Below are 24,058 nucleotides of genomic sequence, written 5' to 3'. Positions count from 1 at the left end.
CTTTCAACGTAGCAAAAAGCCTAGGCCGTTGGGGTTATTCTGTGGCAAGGTCCACAAATAAACTTGGTGTGGTTATGATGGCCCTTGCTGCAAGCCTAATCCTCCCATAAATAGGCCAAGATGATTGGACCGTATATGCTGATCTTTTAGTTATTTCTACTTTTGCCTTTTGGATTGTCCAAACTTTCAAAATCAGTAGAGACATTCAGCTAGTATAAATATTTTGGTTTGGTATGGAAACAAACTTTTCCAACATTGAGCTCTAGATACAGATAGACTATCAAAAAGCTACATCCTAGAATAATGGTGGAAGATATTTCTTCAGACTTGAGGAGGAAATGTGCAAGAGCATTTAGTAGTGCAGGAGAGGGGAGGGAATGTTCATATAAAATGACAATTAGGATTATCTTATTATAAATTTTAAGAAATAGGTATAAATTAACATCTTTAGGGTAAAATGGAACTTCTCGCCTCTCCTCGCCCTCTAAGGTTCATTAACATCCACCTCCTTCCTCCCTCCCCCCTTCTCTTTCCCTCTCCTCTCCCTCCATCCAAACAAGCCTTTAGTTTAGCTTCCTAACACAGGCTCTGGAAACATTATCATTACTTCCCAACCATTTACATTAAATGCACTATTGAGCATATTGTTTTGATAGCTTGCTAAGCGTTCATTGTTCGCGCAACCATAAAAAATGGGCCAAAACATAAATTTGTAGAGAATTAAAGAACATTTTAATTAAATGAAATATGTGCCTTACATACACTGCATGTGCAGTGAGCAAGTTCGGTTTTCATTATAAATAACCCATGAGTCATTGAAGCCATCCACGTTCCTCATAAGGCAGTTATAATTTAGAGATAAAAGAAAAAATATAGAGAAGTGTTTGAAAATATTTTGGAATATTGAAACTTTCTAGAAGGTAGCTCTCTAGAGCTCAACTCAGTAGTCCAGAAGGAAGCTCCCTAAAGTAGTCTAATCCAAAGGCATGGAACCAGGACTGGAAGTACATCTCTTTAAGAAATTGGAGTAAGCCCTAAATTAGACCACTTCGACCTAGGTATGGTTCTAAAACTCCATTTTTAAGTAAAAGCAATACGCAAGGGCAGAATTTTTATTTATTTTTGATAAGTAATTGAACTTCATTGAAAAATTTGAAAGAATGTATACAGGTAGTATACCAGAGTTTTCAAAAAAAAAAAAAAAATCAGACAAAAAAAATCATAAACATAAAATATCAAAGCCTTTGTATCAATGGCTGTAGCATAAAGACTCTAGAAACTCCGTTAAGGAGTAATAGAGAGGGTAAGAGAATGTGATGCCCGTTCAAAGAGTCTTCAAGAAGAGAAACTTGAGATTAGGCAGAGAAATCTCCTTTCCCTCAAACGTGTGTTGATTACACTCCTTCTAAATACACCACATAAGACATGCTGGAACTGCCCTCCAAACTCTCACATATCTCTGAACTATCCTTACTCCTTCCCAAGATTTCAGTATGGTGTCAGTAGAGTTTGGCATAACCCAATCAATCCAAACTAGACAAAATATGAATGCCCATAGCTCATAGACAAGAGGACAATGCAGCAGCAAATGAATTAATAGATTCCCCATCAGATCTAAAAAGACCTTGTGCCTCGGTTCTGCCAAGGTCCCCAAATATCCAAAAAAATGAAACATGACAGGAGAATGATGCTCTCAGTCTCAGGCTGTTGATCCCATCATACCTTAAATACCTAATGTAGTATAATGAAGTAGAAGTGAAATCAATAGGGTTAATGTTACAAAACGTATGTCATGGGGTTCCAAACACCTTCCATGGACCCAAATTTATATCTATGGTTTGCAGACATATTTCTCACCTTAGATTAGGAGATTTGACACCCTCCCTGTCTTAGTTTGGTAATTAAAATATAGTTGGCCATTCATACCTATAAACCTTATATTTGTTGGGGACTCTATGAATCCATTACACATCACCAGACATGGTAAAAATGTCTCGCCATCGAGTCAAATTGAGAGGGGGTATTAACAGATGGTACCCAGTTACATCCCTTGTCCCACATTTCCAACTGAAGAAATATTTTGGGCAAGGACACCATGTGGCGTGTGCCAATAGAGTTACCCAATGTTAATCTTGAAGTAGAGGTAGTGCTAGATTCATAGTTAGTTAATGTTTTTCATTGGGTTAAGTCCGGTGGAACTTATTTTAAAATGAAGGTAGGACAGATAATTTCAAGCTAACTTGCAATGTTTTTATTTTGATTTTGATTTTATTCAAATAAAAACAAGCTGCAAACAATACAATCACAAAACAACACCAAACTAACAACTTGAACAATATCTGCTCTTCTAAGCTGCAGCTGCTTAATATTGCACATGAATAGTCTAATGTTGGATGTGCACAACTTCTTTCAGTGCTATATGCTATGATGAGCCTGCACCATCTTATGCTCATAGAAGATGGTTATGTTGGCACCAGCATCCTCACTTTTGAATTTAGTCGTCCAAACATTTTTGAAGCAGCCCCCCTTTCAACATGAATCTCTCTCTCTCTCTCTCTCTCTCACACACACACACACACACACACAAGCACAAAATTATATACAAAAGAAGATAATGTGCATTTACCCTTTTACCATTGCATTAAGCAAAATGAATTAATTTGGTTGTTTCTTCAGCCTGGCCTATATCATCCATGCTGATTCCTGCACAAATGAAAGTTGTCACTATTAAATTACTGGAGCATTCTTCATGTTGACCTCAGACATTCTCAATTTTTGTTTCTTGTTAAATTTATTTTAATTCACTGCAGAGAAACTAATAAAAGCTTCTATAAATAGTCAGAAGAGTTGTAGTTCACATACAAGAATTTGTGCAAGTTGATGTAATATATAGTAGTAATTAGTTAAACAGAAAGTACTAACCTCCACTGCATGTAAAGCTTTTGAACTGATTATTGTAGTGTGACCACTTTTCTTCAATCTTCCTCTTGATCTACTGAGCTGTCTTCTTCTCCTCCTCTGCATTAGCTGCCACATCATACTTTTCCTTCAGCTTCTTTCCATCATCGTAGATTGTTTTCTTCTCTTGCTTTGCCTTTCCCTTTTGTTTCATCAAAGAATCTATTTTTTGTTTTAGCTCATTTATTTGTCCTTCGTCTCCAGAGATACTCTTTCCAACTGTTGTTTGCATGTCATGCATGTGTTGTATCTGTGCTTCAGCCTCAATAATCACTGATTTGAGCTTCAAGTACTTTTCTTTATTCTCATCCAGTTGAGATGCTATCTCAGCCATAGGCTTGATCAGATTGGTGCACTTTTCGATGGTGTCACCGGCTTGGCAGAATCGACTTTTCAGATCTTTGAAGTCCTTTGAGAGTTGAAGCACTAGGGATTTCATTTTATCAGAGAAGCCATCATTTTCATCCAAGTCACACAACAATTCTAATGCTGAATTTAAAGAAATGGAACGGCCAGGATGACACGCAGAAGAGAAGTCAGCTACGAGTACATTTTTAACAATGTCCAATGCCTTGTCTATGTCAGATTGACCTGGCCTGGACTGGACATTTGTTGTTACACTGCTGGATGCAGGCTGAAGAGTTTCAGAATTGGCTCCCAAGGAAGTGTAAAAGGACTCCATATCATCATCCTCACTGTCAATAGGCTCCGGAGAACTCTCTTCATGCTTTACCATTGGTTGAGCATTTAATTCAGTAGTTTGAACTCTCTTCATGCTTTACCATTGGTTGAGCATTTAATTCAGTAGTTTCAGATGTTGGACTAGCTACTGCAACTGATGACATTTCAAGTGTAGTAGGATGAGAGGTTGATGCTTTTAAGTGTTTCTCAACTTGGGCTTCTGTATGCTTCGTTGAGGCTGACCTGGGGACCAATTGAGTTTCTTCTTCTTCTTCTTCTTCTTCTAGTTGTGGGTGACCTGATGCTTGTTTGGAGATTTCATTGTAAGAATCCTTCATTATAGATACAACACAATGAGAAATGATCGTTAAAGCAAAACAAATTTTAAGATGATCTGATTGAGAAAAATGGTAACCTTTGTGGAACTTGTTTTGCTTTGAGTTGATGGAGAGGATTGTTTGGATCTGCTCTCTTCCTGTTCTGCTTTTGGTTCATTTAGTGCCTCGTCAACAGCTTTGTCTACATCAACATCACTCTGATAAACCTCTGTGGCAATGGTCCCAATAACAAATGTGAACCATTACTGACTCAACCAATATCATTATTTACAAAGTGAGAATCACATCTTCCCTATACTAATTTTTTTTTTCAAGTGAACACCTCCTCCAAAAGAAGATAAACAGTTTATGAAAAAGGGTGGAAAAAGGTAAAGTGATAGAAGGAGACAAAAAAAAAGTCAATGTCACATAGAGGTAGTTATGTAAGAGTGATATTCTCTCTCTCTCTCTCTCTCTTAAAGGAGTGAGGTTTGTCCCAACAATTAGGATGAGAGCTTTTAAACAGTAGCCTTCATTTCATGGTATATGGCCTCCAGTCAATTTTGTTATTCATTGGGATTAAGAACTTCTTTGCATGAAGATGAATACTACATATTAAAGTAAATTCTTAGAAAAAAGAATCATGTTAAAGATTGTTCATTCAAAGAAATTTTGTTGTAGTGTAAAAAATTGTACAATAAAGAGTTGTTTATTTCTCAAAGGTTTTAATACATCACCAAACAACACAATGTGAAACAAACCATCTTTTCAAGGGCAGAATAAAATAGATGAGAGAGCATATGCATATTATATTATGGTGTGATTAACTCATACACTTACACAAGGTGTGGTCAAGTAGAAGAGCTAGTTTTACCTTTTACCTTTGTGCCCTTGCTTTAAGAGAGATGAATTTGGTTGTCTTTTAGCCTGGTGGGCACCAGTTATTTCTTTACCTGGAACAAATGAAATATATTAATAACTATAATAGCATTTTTGTTTGAACTGCACTGCAAGATCGCATCTGGAGAGACTGATAGAAAAAGCCATCATAAATACTCAGAATTTTTACTATAGTTTGTTTGCATGTGGGGGAGAGCACAGTTCATGACATCATCTCATGTTTAGTGAAATATTCCGTAGCAACTACCAACAAACATTAATATTTTATTTTAAGTCTTTGGGGTCCGAAGCAATCTTCATAGTTAGTTGGCATATTAGAATTTATGAGAGTTGATATTCTAGTTTTAAGTGCTAAATAGTTGTCATTCTATAATACGATTAATTTGTAAAACAATATAATGGACAAAATTTAAGTATAGTTGAATAGGTGTAGTACCATTGGTTGCTTAATTAGATTCAAACATATGGTTGCATAATTAGATTCAAACATATGGTTGCATTGACTGTTTCAATACAAATTAGTGTTATATTTCTCAAAGGAAAGTTAAATTCTGTGTGTTTGAATTTAATTGAGGACTTTAACAAACTTTTGTCCCGATATACATTATATGAAATACTAACCTCCAAAGCGCAGAAAACTACGATACCATTTCTTCTTGGGCAAAGCTAATGTTGAAGAAACTACAGGGAAATCAATCTCCAGGTCTGGCCAATCTGGACCTTCTCCATCCTCCTTTTGGCATCGCTCTGTCAACAGCTTGCATCCTTGTATTTGCAAATGTTGAAGAGAACTGGGAAGCCCATCCTCAGGCAAGGATTGGAGCATAGGGCAGTCCTCAATGTAAAGGTCCTTCAGTGAAGGGAGGCTCTTCAGTATCTCCTTGGGGCCTAGAGATTGCAGAAGGGGGCAGGAGACAATACTTAAACACTCCAGCGTAGCAGGTAGTTCCTCAGTTAATTTCACAAGCATTGGACAGTTTCGGATGGATAGAAATGTGAGAGATATCAAAGTTGGCAGTGACCCTTCTTCTCTCTTGGACAAAGTTACAAGATCTTTGCAATCACGAATGTACAATGCCTTAAGGCCAGGGAGTTGGGGCCATTTTGGAAGTGAGGTGAGGTTTGAGATGCCAGAGATAACCAATGAGTATAGAGAGCTGGTATTTGGTATTTCCCTCACTAATGTTCCATCATGACATGCATCCAGTGCTAAATGCTGAAGACGTTGGGCAAAATGTGGTTTTGGGAGAGCAACTAATAACTCACACCCACTGATCTCTAGCTTTTGTGGAGCAAAAGTGTTTTGGCAGTGCCTGCATCTTGGGACAGCTTCGTAATTCTATTTCCAACAAATTAAACAAAGACCCTTGCTACCAACTAATAGGTTGGCCTTGATCATTTGTACCATTCCAACTCAAAAGATCTTCACCCCAATCCTCCAGAATAGGATTGTCAATAAGTTTCAGAAACCTCAATCTTGGGGCCATTGGAAGTGCCTTCAAGGATTTGCAGCTTTTGATCTTCAAGACTCTCAACATAAAAAAGAGGTTGGGCAGCTTCCTTAGCTTGCGGCAATTGCTAAACTTTAGCCAATCGAGGGAAGGGCAATCGACCTCTGGCCATGTCTCCAACTCCAGCATATACCTTCAATGTAGAGCACTTCAAGATTGGGTAGGTCGCCTAGAGTGAGGGTTTTGCATTTTGTGCAATCATTCAAGGTAACTTTGACCAAATTTTGAAGCTGCCCTTCTCTCATCCAAGTTGAAAATTCAGTTCCCCTGTAGTGACAAATTTGGAGCTCTTTGAGGTTTATGTGAGGTTGTAAGTCTTCGAGTACACTATTTTCAGTTGCGTCATCATGTGTGTTGACTACCCTGTCACTCCATTCAAACACCAAATTGTTAAGGTACTTCTTCTGGTTCAACTTAGCCTCCCCTACGTTAACTGCATTTTCTAACTCTGAGATATGTAATGTTCCTGTAAGGTATGCCATGTTCTCCAGTTCTTCAATTCTGTATCCAGTCTTGTGGCCAACCCGAAATGCATGGCAATCGTGCAGATTGATTAAGTTCCCCAGATTTGGAGGCAAGTTGGAGGACTTGACCCAGAACAAATCCCTGAGCTCCAGACGTCTCAGATTAACCAATTTCCTAAGGTCCTCTGGCAATTCAAAAAGCCAAGGGTATCCCAAGAGTGTCAGCGTTTGCAAATTGTAGAGTTCGCAAATTGAGTTGGGGAGAACTTTGATTTCTGTTCTAGAGAGGTCGAGGTAGCGTAACAACCTCAACTCTTTAATTGAGCTAGGCAATTCCAAGATCGTACTTGAACTAAGATCCAAGGTCCGTACGTATTTCAATGTATGAAACACTTTGTCAAGGGCCTGACCAAAGTTTTTCAAGTAGTCACTCGGAAATACAAGTGACAGCAGCTTCTTAGATTTCTCGACAATCTTCAACATAGGCTGCTCCACATCTTTACCGAGTAAGCTCACATGAAGAGATTCTTCAGAGAAACTGTATGGCTCGTTATCTTTAACTAGACAAAAACTGCTGCTTGAAACTGATTGAGCCAAGTCATGCATATAAGATCATGCATGTTGAAAATCTGCTAGTCATCAATGAGTGAAAGTTGAAAGAAGGACCTTATTAAGAGCTCCTCAAAACATGCAAATCCAGTCTCCTCCTCAGTCTGTCCTGCTCGAGCTTGTATATATCTTTGTCCTATCCAGAGCTTGACCAACTTTTCCTTGTGGAAAACGTAGGCCTTAGGAAATAAGGAGCAGAATTCAAAACAACACTTCAGGCCACAAGGTATGGTCATAACTCAATTTCAGAATAGCCAAAATTTTGGGCTTGTCATTTCCGGAGTTCTGATCCTCTATCTCCCATATCTCACTACTTTGAATTTGCTTCCATTTGCTTACATCATCAACGCAACCACGCAAGAGACCTCCCATTGCCTTGACTGCCAATGGGAGACCTATGCACTTTCTGACAATTTCTTTACCAATGTCCAATGCCTTCCAAAACTTTCCGCCTCCGGCTGGACGATTTGTCACTGTCACTGGACAATTTCTTTCTTTATTTATTTTTTTGCTGAGAGTCAATATCTTAAATTTATATTTAACTCTTAAGTCTGACTTTTTATTTTGTATTAATTAATTATCAATATATATATATATATATATATATAAACGTAGATCTCATATGAGAGAGTATGAGGTTCTATCTTCATTGAATTTCTCTCATTTAGGCTTCCACCTTATCAAAGTTTACATTTATGTAAAACTTTTAATTCATTGAACGTGTTAATGAAGTAAATACACATTAATTATCTATAAGTATGCACTATATATATATATATATATATATAAGAATTTTATATTTTATATGGTTTAAAAAAATATATATATATATAAAAAAAAAGAAAAAACATCGCGTGAGAGACCATGCGATTCTGTCATGTGGCGTTTTGTAAGAGTAATTTTTCATTTAGTTTTACGCCTCAACCTCTTTACATATTTGGATTATAATAAAATTCTATTAATAAGATATCATTATTTTCACTAAGTGTTTAACTTACCACTATCATACTTCAATAACATAAATGTGACATCATAAATTTTAGATGATATTTCCATAAGCCAACTAAACATTTACATTTTTCTCAAAAAAAAAAAAAAAAAAAAAAAAACTAAACTAAACATTTACATGAAATTACAAATTTTTTATGCTAACTCCAAGCCAATGTAGAAGCTTCTACATTGGCTTAAGCAAGAATTATGATTAAAAATTTCAGCAAAAAAATAAATGATTAAACAAACAATCAACTTATTACACCACCTTTATTTTTTGGGAGAAGATATTACACCACATAATAACTAATTTCTAATTTATGTAACTTTTTCTCTATAGTTTAAATTCTCCATCTCAATTTTGTATTACATTATTAATTTAACAAAAATCTCTTCATGTTATTGCAACATTACTTCATGTTATTACTTTAAAATATTTTAGATATTCTATATAAGTTTTTCACATAACAGCTTAAAGTATTATTCGCGCATTGCGCGGAACCATGACTAGTTACATTGAATGACAAGGAAATGAGTGCTTCTAATTTTTAAGTAACTATCAATTTGATTCTCAAAAAAAAAAAAAAAAAAAAAAAAAAAAAGTAACTATCAATTTATTGGCGATATCTTATCCATTCAAATAATCAAAAGAGTGTTTATTTACAATTTTTTAAATTAGGCTAAAGTTCATTTTACACCCATTAGTTTGGGTTAATTGTTATTTTGGTCTCTGCAAGTTTTAATTTTACCATTTTCGTCTTCCAATTCTTCAACCATTATCAAACGCAGCATTTCTATTCATGGCTATTTTAATGCTTCTGTCTATTTTTTTTCACAAAAAATAAAAACCATTGTAGTTTTGGTTTAAACCAAAACTTAATAAAAATGACACAACACTCCCTTTAGTTTTAAAGAATATTCCATATTTTGAAAAGTTGGTGAAGAGGGTGTGTGGTACTCTAGAAATTTCAGACGAGAATTTCCAGATGTACATAATTGGATCTATGAACTTGCTTGGAGGAGTTGTTGGAAGTGTTTATTTCCTTTTTCCTACTGGAAGTATTCTTGTATAAGTTTAGTGATAAATAAAAGGTAGTCAATACCGTACCGGTGCCAGTTGGTATGTGCTGTACCGGTATGTATACCAATATCGAAATATCAACGTTTCATACCGGTTTAAATACCGGCCATACCGGTCAATTTCGGCCAATACCGGTCGGTATAGAAAAAAGTTTTTTTTTTATAAGTTTTGTAATTTTTGAATTTTTGTTAGGGCAGAATGATAACTTATTTACATTAACTTATTAGTATTATTTGTTTTCTTAGTATGCAATGGTAGCTTTTAAGCTTTCTATTTTTTATATTATGTTTTTTTTTTTTTAATTGATACTAAAATCTAAAACCATGAATAATTAATTATGAATTGAGGAAATATTTTATGGTAAACTTTTATATTTATTATAATATATACACACATACATACATACATATATATATATATATATATATAAAATAGCGGTAAACCCGAAACAGTACACCAGTATTGATCGGTATCTGAAATATATCGTACCGTTAGTCAAACCGATACAACCTTTGGTACGGTATCGACTCCCTTGGATAAATAATGGTGATATTTAACAATTGCAACCAAAGAAAAAAAAAAAAAAAAAAAGCAGGGATTTCACTAACCATTGTTATGGCTTGATCAATGGAATCTTTTCAGATTTGAAATGTTTTGTTAATTTTTTATTAATGGAAAGATTAATGTTTTGAGTTTTTCCAAACCTCGAGCACGGGGTGTATCATTTTCCTAAAGTTTTGGAGCAAGAGTGTCATTCTCGGCCCCAAACCTCAAGGGAGGTTTTTGTGATTTACCATGATACAATTATAACTTAAAATATGTCTGCCAAAATTATTAATAATTACAATAATATATAAAAATTGGAAAAAAAAAAAATACAATGCCCATAATATATATGAGAGAGAGAGAGAGAGAGAGAGAGAGAGTTATTGTCGTGCATCTAAGAGAGAAAACCTAGTCTCTCTATATCACCACAGTACCAAAGTTTAAGAAGTAAATCTGAAGATGGTATTTTTGAATATTGGTGAACACAGTTTGAAGCCATAAAACCATCCCAGTGATTTTGTAGAGGTCAACTCATTAAGGTGGTCCTTGGAGTCACGAATGTTGTTTGTAGAAGGATTTCAAATTAGACGAGTCCAAAAGGCTTGGAAGAATTATTGATGTCACGTCTAAAAGTATCTATGGGTATGATTCAGTTGTAAATTTCAATTCTAATAGCAAAATTCCTCTTTAAGGTTAGGATGAACCCTTATAGTGGTTTTTCCTTTGCATGTGTCCATAGGTTTTCCATTTCGTCACCAATAACTTGTGTTATTTGTTTTATTGATTTATTCTTTATATAGATGTGCTCATGGTAATAATCTGCTAATCAAACTAAATTATATAAATCGTTTATCAAACCTGACTAATTCTTCTTAAAATAAACTAAGGGGTCTAAATTGGTCATTTTAATTAGTGTTTGCGCAGGTTTCACTTTGTGTAGAATTAATCTCTCGAGTGTGATCCTTGACCTTGTTGTCATAGAGTAAATTTTTCAAATTTTATTTTTTGACTAGGAAACTTGGGTTTTTGAAGGCCCTAACGGTGAAGATGGCCTTCAAATCGCATGTGATAAACTTCTTAAGGATTGTCAATATTAGAAAATTGCAAGGAAATCTCAAGAAAAATTAAATGAGGTGAAACTTAATAAAGAAGTATTGTAAAATTAGATGAAACCAACAAATTGAATGATATTTTTAAATATCAATTTGCCTCTCAAGTGGACAAGATTAATCACTTGGAAGAGGAACTAGTTGAATGTAAAGTTAAATTGGAAAACGTAATAAGTGCCAATTGTAATAAAAAAGCCTTCACTCTAAAGACAAAACCTACATATTCCTCAATTTAAGAGGAATCATAATGAAGAGTATAAGGCTAATGAAGGTAGGATAGATAAGAATACAAGACCTTCGGTTGAAGTTCAAGTTTCAGAACTCATGTCTATACCTCCTCCTAGAGTACAAGATAGATCTAAGTTTGTCCTTAGCTATGACCACTGTTGTCATATATATTTAGTTCAATGTCTATTCCTATTTGTCACCACTATGTTGTATCCAGATTCCAAACACACTTAGTCCAAACTATTTCAAGCACCATCCTCATAAGCAAGTATTCAATGTCACAAGGTCATGTACCTTTGTTTGGTGAGTTATTAAAAGCCTTGAGCCTAGGCTATTTCTCTCAATCCTTCCATAGACGTGCATGTAAGACCAATGTCTTTTCACTTTTACAGACAAAGACTTGTGCTATGTGAGTGAGGGAAGGATTTCAAGACTTAATTATCTTTCTCTATGTCCTCTGCTTGAATTATTCCCATCTTGAGTAGGACATCACGTAGTTGTTCCTTCGGCTACTCTTCTTGCATAACATTCATCCTGATAAGAGTATTTGTATATTACTGCATATTGTCAAGTGGATAGCCATGGTTGTTCTTTTATATAATTATAATCATTCTCCGATATGATTAATTAGCTACTTGTCCTTGGTAAGTAAACCTTATGGGGTAACCAGGTTACGTAACCGCGTTGGTACCTTTGGGAGGGGTATACCGTTAAGTAACCGAGTTGGGGAGTGGTATCAGGCCAGCACTGGGATCTATGGATTCAATCATTTCATAGTCTCTTCCGCTTAGTCAACTTCTAGAGACACCACACGCATATAAATAGGGAACCACCGGAAAAAACCAAACATTATCCTTTAATCCTCAAGCTGACCCAATATACATATTTGCATTCTTCTTCTTCCTCGGGCTATTAACAATCCAATAGCTTACTCTATTTCACTCGTAACAAAACTGGATTGATTGGATATTGATTATGCGTTGTCTTTGGGCTTTATATATAAACAACTATAACAAGCCTAATTTGTAGCTAGACTAATCCTATTAGGGTATAACATAGATGTGACCAGTTCTAAATAAACAGCTAAAAAATGTCTAAAAATATGATGTCCTTATCTATCTTCTCCTTTCCCCTATTTTGTATCCGGTTGAAATTTAACAAAAGATTTTTACTAAAATAAATGATGTCATTTTGCTTCCTATTTCAACTAATGAAATTTTTTTGTTCTTCATAAATAAAAAAATTATATATATATATATATATATATATATAATTCTACTTTTTTAATTAAAATTTTCATCTACTCATATTATTAATTTGCTAGTGATAAATATATATTGGGGTTACGTTTTTCCAATGATGATGGTTGGAAAGGAAAGAGAAAAATAGAGTTTTCCCTATTCAAAAATATTCAACTTGTAGTCATTTATTTTAATGTTGTCTTTAATCCCAAACTACTATATTATCATCTAAAATTATGGTTTTATCACTTTTGACATATGCAAAAGTACGATAATAATCTCTCTTCTTGAATATATTGCTTATCTCAATACATTTGTAAATATTTACCAAAAATTGATTTTTGATTTCTTTTTTTCCATAAGAAAGCTTGGTTTTCAATATAATCCAAACTTTCAAGCTTGTTCAAGATAAATCATACTTTCCAAAAGTGTTTAATTAAAAGAATTTTTTTAAAAAGGGATTTTTCTACTTATTGTTAAGGGCCATTTTTGTGTGCAGCCACGTATTATCCGCTCGAATGGTGACCTTACTAGACTCAGATTTGTTTTGGGAGTTGAGTCCGAAACTCGACATTAGGTGGAATAGACCAATGACTTCCAGTCAGTGGAGTCAATTTCGTATCGTACCGGCAGGTGAACCGGTACAGAAACACCCATGATTCGTACCGCTTAAAATATCGGTCCTTATCAGACTATACCGAACGTACCGCCGAATATCGGACATCTCGGCCGAAAAATGGATATCGGGCGGTACTAAAAACTTGAAGAAAATGGAAAAAGGTAGCAGCAGAAAGCTCACGATGCCATCTTCACTGGTTGTTTTCCCATGTTGTCGACCATTTCCCCAGCCTTCCTCCTTCTGTTTTATCCAGCCGCTACTCTTTTTTCTTCTTCTTTCTTCTTCTTCTTCTTCTTCTTCTTCTTCTTCAGTTTTGACCGAGACTGTTCTTCTTGTGCCTTCTGTTTTAGTTGTGTGTGGCTCCTTTTTTTTTGAGAATCAGTGTGTGGCTCTTGATTAATTGTTTTGTGTGAGTTTTAGTTTTGTGTGTGTGGCTCTTGTTTTGTGTATGTTTTGACACCCACGTGAACTCTAATGAGTTCAAATTTCAAATATACTTGACTTTTAGGCTGGCTGCCACTCACATTTGGTAAGCAATTTTTTAATAGTTAATATCATCTTTTTATCTTTTTATTATTATTACAATCTAGTATATCAGGTTATATAAATGGGTTGATATTTGAGCAAGAAATAATCATATTAAAAATAAGCAATTAATTTAGAGAAACATGCTATTATAAATTTATATAGATTTATAAATAATTCTAAATAAATAATAAGTATGTATATATATATCTATAAAAATATAAAATAATAGCGATAAACCCGAAATGGTACACCGGTATTGACCGGTACTCAAAATATATTGTACCACTGGCCAAATCGGTACAGCCTGCGGTACGGTATTGACTCCCTTGCTTCCCGTGCATTTTTAGGCCTACAAAATAAATAAAACTCAAAGTCTGAGAATCAAGATAATGGTTGAAATATATATATATATATATATATATATATGTTTAGCATAATATCATTGTTTAATCATTCTCTAAAAAGTATTGTAGTAGGTTTTAATTAGCTCTGTACGGCACCGAGATCCCAAGACCCATATAGGCCCTTGGGCCCAAGCCCAACGGGAACAGCCCCATTGCCCTAAGCCCTTCTTGGATCTGCCTTAGCGTAAAAACTAATTTTGGACCTTGAATTCTGATAAGTGCTCGGCATAAGCTTTCCCGAACAAGCGTATTAACTATGTTCGGGAAAATCATGATATGCTCAGTAAACTGCATTACCGAGCACTATCGACTAAGCTGGAACCAAGTTCTAAGACCATAATTGTTGCACCCCACTCTCACCTAAATACCCACTTAAATCAAATAATATTAGACCTTCAATAGCACTAACAGAGGCTGAAATCGTAATCTCACCACTAACCTTAGCTATAAATAGCAGAAGTTTGGGAGGAAGAAGGGGTTCAGAAAAATAGAGAGAAAACAGTCAAGGGAGAAAAAGATACTGAGTGTTGCTTTGAGTCTCTCTGCCGAGAACAACCTAGAGTAGGAAATCCTTAAGCCCACTACAAATAGATTGTGAGGCCAAGTGAGTTAAGGCCCAATAGTCTCATCCTTGGTTCCCACAATTGGCGCCCACCGTGGGGCTCTCCTACGAAGCTGTGGTTCGACTGAGACTCAAACAAGGGAAATGTCCGAGGAGCGTTCAGGAGGGCGTGCGCCGAGCAGTTCCATAGGATCTTCTCGGGGATCGACGTGGAGGGAGAGAAGGCAGAAACGGCGGGAGGATAGGGAGCACCCCAAAGGAGAGGAAAGGTCCGGATTGGGAGAAGGGTCAGCCCAGACACACCGAACGGTTTCAGGCATCTCGGCGCATTGGCAGTATGATGATAGAGACCGAGAACTAGAGCGGTTGTGCAGATTGGTAATGGATTTGGAGCTGGAAGCAAGGGGTCGGCGCCAAGAAAGGAATCGCAATCCCCAGCAAAGGAGAAATCGGGGCGAGGAGGGTTCCAGCCGATTTGGTACGCAACGATTTCGAGACCGATCACACTCTCAAGAGTCACATCGACACTCCCGGGAGACACGTCATCAGCGAGACCGTTCACGGTCGCATGAATACGGTGACTGAGGGTCAGAATTACCGGAGGAACGGCAGCACCACAATGCCGCCGTGGACGCCATGAGCCAAGCCCTACAGATGGCTGCCCGATCGTCGTTCTCCAATGAGATTGAATAGGCCCCTATGCCGAGCAGATTCACGTGACCGCCATTCAATTCCTTCGAGGGGAAGACGGACCCCGTGGAGCATGTCAGTCATTACATCCACATGATGTCTTTGCATGCACACAATGATGCATTGATGTGTAAAGTATTCCCCTCTAGTCTCGGCTCAACGGCCTTGAGATGGTTCAATGGGTTATGGAAAGGCTCCATACGTAGCTTCGTCGAGCTGATTCAAGAGTTCGGTAGTAGATTCGTGACATGCAGCCGAGTGCAACAGCCGGTTGACGTGCTACTTTCCATGAAAATGAGGGTCGGAGAAACCCTTCGGAGTTATGCCAGCCGATACTGGGAACTCTACAACGAGATTGGTGGAGGGAATGAGAAAATTGCGGCAAGCACCTTCAGGATGGGGCTCCCCGAAGACTCTGAATTATGGGAATTGTTGACGAAAAGACCCCCCGAGGATATGAGGCAACTGATGAGAAGCATAGAGGAGTACAAACGCCTGGAGGATGACCGGCTGCAGAGCAGGGGGAAAGCTCCGTTAATTGGGAGATCTCGGCAAGGCGTTGTGCCGGCAAGACCCAAAAAAAACTTCAGAATGCAGGAACCAAAGGTGCAAATCGAAGGGGTTAATGTGGCATTTAAAGAGCTCGTGCATAAAATCTTGGAACGGATAAAAAACGAGTCATTCTTCAGGTGGCCAAACAAAATGGGGGGCGACCCGTCTCGGAGGAACCAAAACCTATACTATACCTATCACAGAGACAAAGGACACACCACCGAGCAGTGTCGGGTATTAAAAGATCATCTCAGGTAGCTAGTAAAGGCAGGGTACCTGAAAGAGTTTGTGGTAGACTCCACTGACCGAGAAGCCGGCCAGGGCGTCCAACAGAAAAGGAACCCCCTCTCGCCTCCACTGGGGGTAATCGAAGTCATCCATGCTGCACCAAGAGGAACGGCAGTAGCAAAAAGGGTATTAACAGTTGCTTGCACGGGAGGAGATTCAGCCGAGAAGAAGAAGAAAGTTGAACGGCTGACCATCTCGTTCGGAGAAGACGATTTGGAAGGAACGGTCCAACCTCATGACGATGCTTTGGTGGTGACGGCCAGGATAGGCGGGTTCCTGGTGAAGAGGGTAATGATCAACCAAGGAAGCGGGGCTGATGTCATGTACCCGGACCTCTTCGAAGGGCTCGGATTGAAGACCTAGGATTTGGCGAAGTATGACACGCCGCTAGTCTCATTTGAAGGGAGAGTCGTAATTCCCGAGGGACAAATCTCTCTCCCGGTGGACATGGAAGGCAAGGAAGTTATAGTTACCTTCATAGTAGTCCGATCATTCTCACCGTATATCGCAATCCTAGGGAGGCCGTGGATTCACGCCCTGAAGGCTGTTCCGTCTACCCTTCACGTGAAAGTAAAATTTCCCACTGAGTATGGAGTTGCCGAGGTGAGGGGGAACCAACAAGTGGTGAGGCAGTGTCTTGTCGCCGCGGTCAGATGGAAAAATGAGCAGCTCAGACAAGCTGAACAGATCAAGAAAGAAACTTCATAGCAATTACAGAAGCCCCGAGGGGAAACGGGGGCAGACGTGGCCGAGGAGGTATTGAAGGTTAGAATTCTTCCAGATACTGACAGGTATTTCCAGATAGGTACAAGCATGAATGACCGGGAAAGGGTAGAGATGTTTTTGTTTCTTTTGCAGAACGTAGATGTTTTCGCATGGAACCCATATGAAGTGTCCGGCGTAGATCCCGAGTTCATTGTCCACAAACTCAACGTGGACCCATCATTTCCCCCGAAGAAGCAGAAACAGAGAAGAGCATCAAAGGAACATGTCGACGCAGTAAACCTGGAGGTCTAGCGGCTGAAGGAGGCCGGAGTCATAAAAGAAATATTCTTTCCGAGATGGCTAGCAAACACTGTTGTAGTGAAGAAGAAGAACGGTAAATGGAGAGTTTGTGTGGACTTCACAAACTTGAACAGGGCGTGTCCCAAGGACCTATTCCCAATGCCCAAGATTGATCAACTAGTAGACGCCACGTATGGACACCCGAGGATGAGCTTCCTAGATGCCTTCCAGGGCTACCACCAGATTGCCTTGGCACTCGAGGATCGAGAAAAAACAGCATTTATATCCTCGAATGCAAACTATCACTACGAGGTCATGCCGTTTGGATTGAAGAACGCCGGAGCCACGTACCAGCGGATGATGACGAGAATGTTCCGAGAAAAAATTGGATGCACGGTTGAAGTATATATTGACGACATGGTGGTAAAAAGCAGAAAAGAGTCACAGCATACGGAAGACCTCCGGGGAGTATTCGAGATACTACGGCGGCATAAATTGCGCCTGAATGCCGAGAAGTGCACTTTCGGAGTGGGGGCTGGCAAGTTCCTGGGTTATCTGATCTCTACTCCGGGAATAGAGGCTAATCCCGACCAAATAGAGGCTGTGAACCGCCTCAAACCACCAAGCAATCCCAAGGAGGTGCAAGTGCTCACTAGAATGTTAGCCGCCCTAAACCGATTCATCTTCAAGTTTGCCGATCGCTGCCGGCCGTTTTATCAACCTCTGAAGAAGTGGAAGGGGTTTCGTTGGGACGAGGGATGTGATGAGGCTTTTCGAGAGCTGAAGGAATACTTGGCAAAGGCGCCAAGGTTGACGGCCCCGGAACCTGGGGTGGATTTGTTTATGTACCTCTCAGTCACCGACCATGCCGTAAGTGCTGTGTTACTAAGGGACCAAAGAATACAAATGCCAGTGTATTACATAAGCAAAACCTTGGTAGATGCCGAGACAAGGTACCTGCCCCTGGAGAAGTTAGTTTTAGCCCTGGTGCACGCCACTAGGAAGTTGCCACATTACTTCCAGGCTTATACGGTGTTCGTCCTCACCGAGTATCCATTACAGTCACTGTTAAAGAGATCAGACTTCATAGGCCGAATTGCCAAATGGGGGACTCAGTTGGGATCATTTGACATAAGAAACCGACCTAGAAGCTCGGTGAAGGGACAGGTTCTCGTAGATTACACGGCAAGGTAATCTGTAGTGCAGAAATTCACCTGTGGAGGGTATGTGTAGACGGCGCTTCAAATGCTATGGGGGCCGGGGCTAGTATTGTCATAATCACCCCTGAGGGCATACGATTGGAACACTCCTTCAGATTGGGATTCAAAGCCTAAAACAATGAAGCCGAGTATGAGGCCCTACTGGCCGGTTTGAGGGCCGTATTGCATCTGAGCACAAAAGATGTTGAGATTTACTCGGACTCTTGACTGGTTGTTTATCAGATCATAGGAGACTTTGAGGCTCGGGACTCTCAAATGAAAGCTTATCTAAGTACGGCCAAGCAGATTATCGGTCAATTCGGAACGGTAAAGGTGTCCTAGGTAGCTCGGTCACAAAACAAACACGCCGACTCACTTGCCACATTAGCCTCATCAGCTACCGAGGACACGCCACGGCTAGTCACAATAGAACTTATAAGGGAGCCAAGTATCAGTGTGAAGAGTATTCTCGACCAAGCCAGAGTAGAGGTTGCGAAGGTAGCAGTGGCTAATCCGTGTTGGATGAACCCGATCATAGATTTCCTTGCCAAGGATAAAGTTTCGGAGGATGAAGACGAGGCCAATAAGATTCGTCGGGTGGCTCCCTGGTACTGGCTGTCTTCGGACCACAAATTGTACCGAAGGTCCTTTGCAGGCCCTTACCTTTTATGCTTACATCCCGAAAAAGTCAGAAAGCTTCTGACCGAGCTACATGAGGGAGTGTGTGGCGGCCATGTTGGGGGATGATCTTTAGCACACAGAGCGATGACCCAGGGGTTTTGGTGGCCACAGATGCAGAAGGATACCGCTAAATATGTTCGGAGCTGCGAACAGTATCAAAAGCACGCCCCTTTGATCCATCAGCCTGCAGGTCGTCTAAATCCTGTCAGCAACCCGTGGCCGTTCACGCAATGGGGGCTTGACATCCTCGGACCATTCCCCCGAGCAACAGGGAACTGCCGTTTTGTATTGGTGGCTGTAGATTACTTCACAAAATGGGCGGAAGCCGAGGCCTTGGCCAATATCCGAGATACCGACGTGAAAAGGTTTGTATGGAAAAACATAGTCACAAGGTTTGGGGTGCCAAATTCGCTAGTAACAGACAATGGGCTACAGTTCGATAGCAAAACTTTTCGGACCTTTTGCAGCGAACTGGGCATCTGAAACAAGTATTCAACCCCGGCCTACCCACAAAGCAACGGCCAAGCTGAGGCAGTGAACAAGACTATTTTGAACGGGCTTAAGAGAAGGTTGGACGGGGCGAAAGGAAGATGGGCAGAAGAGCTACCCAGTGTATTATGGGCATACTGTACGACCCCCAGGAGATCCACGGGTGAGACCCTGTTCTCTTTGACGTACGGAGCAGAGGCTGTGATACCAATCGAGGTGAGCTTATGCAGTGCACGGGTCGCAGGGTTTGACCCCGTCCAGAACGCCGACCTGATGATGGAGCGTTTGGACTGGCTAGAAGAATGCAGGGAGGCCGCGATCATACGGCTCGCCGAGTATCAGCAGAAACTAGCCCAAAGATACAACCGAAATGTAAAGGGGAGGGAATTCAGTGCCGGAGAACTGGTGCTAAGAAAAGTCGTGGGAAACATGCGAGACATAGCTGCAGGGAAGCTTGCTCAAACCTGGGAGGGACCGTACAGAGTTACAGCCATCGCTGGTGCAGGGGCCTACTACTTGGAAGACCTCGACGAGAGGCCGCTTCCCCGGCCATGGAACGCCAACAACTTAAAGAAGTTCTACGCATGACCATCCGTGTAAGCCAGAACTTGTATTTTGCTAAAATCAAGATTATGATGAAGTTATTTGTATATGCTGTTTTTGGTTTCGTAACTGCACACCAAGAGAATTGCAAATAAAATCTCTAAGGACAGAAACCTGGCCCTCGGCTCGATTAAAATCGCCGAGCAGGTGGAAACCTTATAACTAAAATCTCTAAGGACAGAAACTTGGCCCTCGGCTCGATTAAAATCACCGAGCAGGTGGAAATATTATAACTAAAATCTCTAAGGACAGAGACCTGGCCCTCGGCTCGATTAAAATCGCCGGGCAGGTTGAAACCTTATCACTAAAAGCACAAAGGACAGAAACCTAGCCCTTGGCTTGATTAAAATCACCGAGCATGTGGAAACCTTATAACTAAAATCTCTAAGGACAGAAACCTGGCCCTTGGCTCGATTAAAATCCGGGCAGGTTGAAACCTTATCACTAAAAGCACAAAGGACAGAAACCTGGCTCTCGGTTAAGCTAAATTCGCCGAGCGGGTGAAAGCCTTATCACCACCAAGGAATAAAAAGATAAAAAAACAAGAACATCACCCTCGATAGAATCACAATCACCGAACATACGGGAACCCTAACCCTTTACAAACGCTAAATCCATTGGCGCTCTCGGATTCTCTAAAGCACCGCGCAATAGGTTTTGGGGGTATCATTCCATTAAATGGCCAAAACACTGGCATGATCCAAGCAAAACATACAAATAGATAGAAATTCATTCAACGGATTAAAACGAAAGTCAGAAAAGGAAAACGTTTTACCAATCAAACAAATAAAGGTAATTGTTCATTCACCACATCCCGGTGACTTAGGCAAATAAACCATTAAATTGAAAATATGATAAAAACAAGTAAAAGCATAAAAGGACTGTAAGAAAATCAGCTGGAGGGTCGGGCCGGATCCGTCACTTCTGGCTGGTCGGTCAGGGGGAAACGCGAGTCTTCGCCAAGAAGGTCCTGTACAGTCGGGATACTGGTGGCTTCCATGTCCTCTGGCTCGGCATGAGCGTCAATTTGTTCGACCAGCTCCCTCATACTTGCCGTTTCCTCCTCATCAATAGCAGCCGGGGTATCTTGCACGGCAGTAACAGGGCTCGGAAAGGGAATTTGGCCGGGGTCTCTCAGGTGTGAATCCTCGGGAACACCCAGTGCTTAGAGAGCAGCGAACCACCCGGTCTCAAAACCCAGGTTCCAAGCCTGAGCCACTATCGGCTCTACGGATTTCTCGGCATCAGCGAAGCCTTCGTTATACCACTTTTGCTTGGCGGTTGCCAAGGCTGCCCTAAGGTCGGCTAGCTCCTCGGCATTGGCAGTATTGAGGCTGATGGCTTCAGCTAGCTTGACCTCCGTCTCATTCTGCTTAGTCAAGAGCTCCGCACACCTCTTTTCGGCCAATGCCCTGTTCTTCTTCGCGGCAGCAGCCTTCTTCTCGGCGGACTCAACTGCCTTTAGCTTTTCCTTCACTGTTTTGGCCGCCGACTCCCGTGCCCCCTTTTCGCGCTCGACTTCCTCGGCGAGATCCCGTGTTCGGCTAGCTACTATGTGAGCCAGTTGGGTAGCCTAACAAGCACAAAAGTTAATAAAGAAGCAGAAGTGAATGTATGGGAAGAAATAAATAAACTAAATAATTACCGCAATGGCGTGCCACTCTAACCGGCGCCCCACAGATTCCTCAGATCCCTCCTCGAAGGCGTGCACGTCCTCAGGAAGAAGAAGACCTTCGGCCAAAGTTTGGTCAATACGGCCACCCTCGCCTTTCTCCCACATCCGAACACAGGTGGTTGAAGGCAACGGCTTGTCGTCCAATAAGAACTTGGGCTTCCACGTTGGAGCCACTTGGGAGGAGGACGCAACCCCCGTACCAGCCTGGGTCTACGGCTCATGGATAACGATTCCCCCTGTTGGCTGGGGAGGACTTTGGATGGCAGCATCCCCCGGGCTCGTGGAAGGTTGATCGGTTACCTTTTGTTTCTTACGGGCCCGTCCGACCTGAGAAGAGGGTGGAGGCTAAGGCCCCTGGCCCCGGCCCTGAGAAGGTGGGGGCTGGTTGGGTTGCCGTGCACCGGGCACGAAACGGTCAATGGTCATGACCCTCCTTGACACCATCCTTCCGCTGGGTTGGATAGCTTCAACCGACAAGGCAGCTACTTCAACCACTGATTGCTGAGGCTCGGCCGGGGGATTCTCAAGCTGTGGCTGCTCTTGAACAGGGCCCTCTTGTTGGATAGCTTTGTGGGCTAACTCTCTAAGGCGCCGAGACACCCGTTCCGCGGACTCGTCTTGCAATGGGGCTAGCTCGTCCAAGCAGGTGAAGCGCCGTCTAAAATCCCTCGCCTCCTCGGTTGTAAGTTTCGACGGCAAGAAGTTCGCGTACCGGACGTCTATGTATGACAGCAGGGGATTGTCAACTAGAAGTGCTTGCTTAAAATTTTGCCAGGTGGAGTAAACTGGCTCTATTCCGAGGATCAGGTGCGAAGCCCGGAGTTGTCCATCCCAATGCACGTATATCTCGAAACGAAGGATAAAGTTCAAATCCTTGGTGTGGACGGTTCTGATGTCCGGAACAAACACTTTGCCGTTTGCAAAAGAACAGGTGTCATATCAGTATCTGATTATAAAGATTTACTTCAATAAAAAGAAAAGGAAAAGTGGAGGAAAACAATTAGATCAAGGGATTGGTACAAACCCACTTCACGCCGTGAAATGGGGTAAGGGACGTCCCCGGTAAACCAATTGCCGTGCACCCAAACGAACTCCCCGGCGGAGTTCCTGTTCGAATCAGGCAGGCATGATATCAGCTGTACCCGATTATCTCCTGTCTTTAGGTAATAGTTGGTAGCTTTGTTCCCACAGAGGCTATACATATGGTTAATGTCATGGTAATTTAACTGTAAATCAAAGGTATGGTTCAACCTACTGACGCAGCTAACTACCCGGTAAAAGTTGGGGGGAAGCTGGTCGGGACACAGCCCGTAGTACCTAAGTGTATCGGTCAAAAGGGGATCTACGGGGAACCTGACCCCGCCTTCTAAAATTGCCATTAGAGGAAAAAAGGCTGTACCAAATCCTCGGTGGAGAGCAATATCACTCTTGTGGCAGTAAGCCACATCCACGTCATTGGGAATACTAAATGTGCTCCTAAAGGTGGCCAAGGCATCTGGGGACTCTAGAAGATAAGAGTAACCCATCTATAACACCTAATGCTATGAAAGGGAACTTGAAGAAATAAGCTGAAGGAATAGAAAGGGGAAGAAAAACTTACTTTGGGTTCTAAGGAGGAAGGGAACACTGGGCAGGAGAGTAAGCGCACAGAGAGTTGGTCGGCAGAGAGTAAGCGCGAAATATCAGAGGTGGAGGAAAAATGAGAGAATGTTCTGTGGGGAACTATTTATAGAGTCAGAAAGGGGGGGGGCAAAGAAATGTTTAATCAAGCAATAAATGGGCACGATTTACGAACGGCCCTGCGAATGCCAAACATAACCAGTACGCGCGCCGCTCCGGTTCACGAAGCGTCAGGCAATAATGACAACTGTACCTAGCGCCGCGAAACGACACGTCTTTTGAGATGAGCATTAATGAGAAACTGTAACCACGATTCCCAGGCCATAAAAATCTCCGAGGTCAAAAGGCTTAGCCAACTCCTTGATTCTTCTCGGCAACCGGGTATGAATCAAGGGGGGGCTAATGTACAGCACTGAGATCCCAAGACCCATATAGGCCCTTGGGCCTAGGCCCAACGGGAACAGCCCCATTGCCCTAAGCCCTTCTTGGATCTGCCTTAGCGTAAAAA

At 40.9% G+C, this 24,058-nt stretch overlaps 1 protein-coding gene and 1 pseudogene across 1 annotated transcript; both read right to left on the bottom strand.

Annotated features, from left to right (window-relative positions):
- Positions 1 to 1,967: 1,967 nt before the first annotated feature.
- LOC115984358 lies at positions 1,968 to 3,996 on the bottom strand. The gene is made up of 2 exons (XM_031107364.1): positions 2,923 to 3,996; positions 1,968 to 2,703 (listed from the first exon to the last, which is right to left on the bottom strand). Exon 1 carries the CDS (start codon positions 3,731 to 3,733, stop codon positions 2,993 to 2,995), a length of 741 nt encoding a protein of 246 aa, XP_030963224.1. The 5' UTR covers positions 3,734 to 3,996; the 3' UTR covers positions 1,968 to 2,703; positions 2,923 to 2,992.
- Positions 3,997 to 4,074: 78 nt separating this feature from the next.
- Positions 4,075 to 9,207, bottom strand: LOC115985450 (annotated as a pseudogene).
- Between the last annotated feature and the right edge of the window lie 14,851 nt (positions 9,208 to 24,058).

The sequence above is a fragment of the Quercus lobata genome, chromosome 4 (genome assembly GCF_001633185.2).
Source record: "Quercus lobata isolate SW786 chromosome 4, ValleyOak3.0 Primary Assembly, whole genome shotgun sequence".
Taxonomy (NCBI): domain Eukaryota; kingdom Viridiplantae; phylum Streptophyta; class Magnoliopsida; order Fagales; family Fagaceae; genus Quercus; species Quercus lobata.
The sequence above is the reverse complement of the archived record's forward strand: the minus strand, read 5'-3'. Positions and strand labels throughout refer to the sequence as shown.

What these genes read in the sequence shown, in the direction of transcription:
- LOC115984358 (XM_031107364.1), bottom strand. Translation starts at nt 3,733, where the DNA reads ATGAAGAGAGTTCAAACTACTGAATTAAATGCTCAACCAATGGTAAAG.